Source organism: Cynoglossus semilaevis, chromosome 4 (assembly GCF_000523025.1).
Source record: "Cynoglossus semilaevis isolate Cse_v1.0 chromosome 4, Cse_v1.0, whole genome shotgun sequence".
Lineage (NCBI taxonomy): Eukaryota > Metazoa > Chordata > Actinopteri > Pleuronectiformes > Cynoglossidae > Cynoglossus > Cynoglossus semilaevis.
Window position 1 is genome coordinate 13,377,806 of NC_024310.1, and position 2,796 is coordinate 13,380,601.

General features: G+C 37.0%; 1 protein-coding gene across 1 annotated transcript in view; it reads left to right on the plus strand.

Moving 5' to 3' along the window:
* The window catches only part of LOC103378199 (extracellular calcium-sensing receptor-like), a gene marked incomplete at its 3' end in the record, with an annotated part of 4,808 nt that extends 2,017 nt beyond the window's left edge, over positions 1-2,791 (plus strand). Inside the window, exons 6-9 of the mRNA XM_025055237.1 lie at positions 1-63; positions 830-1,057; positions 2,168-2,291; positions 2,721-2,791. The exon at positions 1-63 is cut by the window's left edge and continues 219 nt beyond it. Of these exons, the coding sequence (XP_024911005.1) occupies positions 1-63; positions 830-1,057; positions 2,168-2,291; positions 2,721-2,791 (486 nt within the window). The remainder of the gene's footprint in view (positions 64-829; positions 1,058-2,167; positions 2,292-2,720) is intronic.
* Positions 2,792-2,796: the final 5 nt, after the last annotated feature.

Sequence of the window (2,796 nt, forward strand, 5' to 3'; positions counted from 1 at the left end):
CCAGGAAGAGGACCTTTCAGTGGAGACACCTGTGCTCATTTACAAAGACTGGAACCATGGCAGGTGTGTTGGCAGTTAACAATCTACCTCTCAGTCTCATACAGTCCTTCATATTTTTTTTGTCATACACACACACACACAGTCATACACACACACACACACACATATATATATATAGACATCAGCCAAAATTTGAGCTAGGACAGAAAAAGTGCTAATTTAGTATTTTTACTTTAAATATGTTCAGAGCTAATAAAATATATGTAGCCCAGAGCAGTGGACACACACACACACACACACACACACATATATATATATATATATATATATAAAACTGTTAGTGATCACAAGCAAGCCTCTGCTTTCTCTATCTTCTCATTATGAAACATTGCTGCAGATTCCACTCTTTTTAGAACAAAAATGAATCACAGCTGCCATACAAACAAAGACAAATAGTTCCAAAGATTTTTTGCTTTATATACAGTATGTTTCTCAGGCTCAGTAGTGCAGTGAGCTGTAATCAGATGCATTGGTCTCAAGGTGTTCATAAACCATTACATACTGTACATGTTTATGATGTTCAGGTGAATATACAATTCCATTTAAATTGCATTTAAGAGAAACTCATTAGAAAATGGTAAATATGACTATGCATAAACAAGTTAAATCTGATATGATTTCTTTGATCATGGGTTCAATGAAACATCCTCCTTTTGAAAATATCACTGTTTATCTTTTGGGAAAGGTATACTTTGCCTTTTAGAATTTAATTCTGTAGGAACTAGACCTTTTATTCTCTTTTTAAGTTTATCCTTACTGATTTCTACAGCTTTTGCACTATTTGCAACAAGTCAACTTCACCACACCATTTGGTGATCAAGTGTCATTCGATGAGAATGGTGACGCCTTACCAATATATGACATCATGAACTGGTCATGGCTGCCTGATGGAAGGACTAAAGTTCAAAATGTTGGTGAGGTCAAAAGGTCATCCTTGAAAGGTGAAGAACTCACTCTGGATGAAGATAAAATCTTCTGGAATTTTGATCCTAAAAAGGTTGGTTTTCTTTTCTTTTACACCATGTTAGTGACACATTTACGAGATTCGATTTTTTTTTACATTTAGCTAGAAAGTGAAACTTTTAAGGTCCAACATAAACTGGCCTTTAAAGCTACAAACAGAAGGTACTTACTAACTTACTCTTATTTTGGTTTGTTTTCACACAATTATTAAAAATATAATCACAACATGAATAGTATTTGACATAAACTAGTAAATAAAGTGCTTCGGAAGTATGGGGTCGTGGGGCCTCTGCTAGGGGTTGTTTGTTCCCTGTACGATCGGAGCAGGAGCTTGGTTTGCTTTGCCTGCAGTATATCGGACCTGTTTCCGGTGTATATTGGACACACTTTTGTGGATGAGGATGTATATATCCTCACCAGAGAAAACAGATGGTTTGAGAAGGGTGAAGGAAGTCATCTACGTCAATCTGGAGAAACTATCTCTCAATAGAGAAGCTGTTTTGAGACACAACCTTTCATCCACCTCTAATGTTATCCTGAGTTCTCTCCCCCAAAAATTCAACCCATACCTGACAACAAGACCACACTTGTTGTCAGGTTGTGGCAACAATTGTTGTTGTCAAGACTTGTTGTCAAGACCTCGAGTGTCCTTTGAGTGTCAAAGGACACTCAGCCAAAAGTGTAGCTCAGGTGAAACTATTAGTCTATAGCTATGGTATCACTCCGCCTTATACACCTCTGACCTTGTGACTTTACATTCCGCCCTCCTTAGAATGGGGTGTGGTCCATCACATCTCAATCCCCCCTTTCTGCAATGACCCTTGTTATAGGTATGCAGCCCGTTTAAAGCTAAATGCCCGATTTTCCCAGTAGTCAGTCAGAACTGTAGGAGCCTCTTGGATGAGAGGTGAAACGTCTTCAAAAAAATCTACTCTGACCAGTTGCCCTCAATGTATTGTATTTTTGGATATCAGTAATCTAATTAATGTTTTTACAATAGTAATCCTCTACTTTACTTATTACTTGATAAAAGTAATTTGATCATAGTAACATTATTATAACTTGTTACTGCCCATCATTGGTGGAAAGTATAAAACAAAATGGTAGATGGTGGCGTTAGAGATTCTGCCTTTTCTCCATACAGCCTCCTCGGTCAGTTTGTAGTGACAGCTGTCCTCCAGGTACTCGCATGGCCCGAAAAAAAGGGCAACCTGACTGCTGTTTTGACTGTGTTCCTTGTTCTGGGGGAAAGATCAGCAATGCAACCAGTAAGTGTAAAGTTTTTGACGTTACAGTATTCTGCTCAGTAGAATGGAGTACAGAACGCTAAGACAAGATAAAAGTTAAACTGTATCACCTGTCTTTCTGTACCCTTTTCCCTGTAATAAGAACACATTTTAGACTTGTACATTAAATGTTGTTTTTCAATAATAATATTCATTTGTCAGTATTCCGCTTTGTTGTTGTGTTTGAGACCTGGAAATAAAACAATTTATTTCTCTGTTCTTTGGGGATTAATGTGCAAAACTCAATAGACAATATTGAGAACTTTACTTACCTTAAAGTACACCAATGGCAACTTAAATTAAATCAAACAAGCAGACTTTCTGTGGATACAATTTGGGAATTTCCAATTCAACAATGATTAAACAAAAAAACAAAACTGCTTTATAATACACAATTTCCTCTTTTTATAGATTCCATGGAGTGCATCAGTTGCCCAGAAGATTTCTGGTCCAACATCCAGAATGACCACTGTGTTCCTAAGAAAAC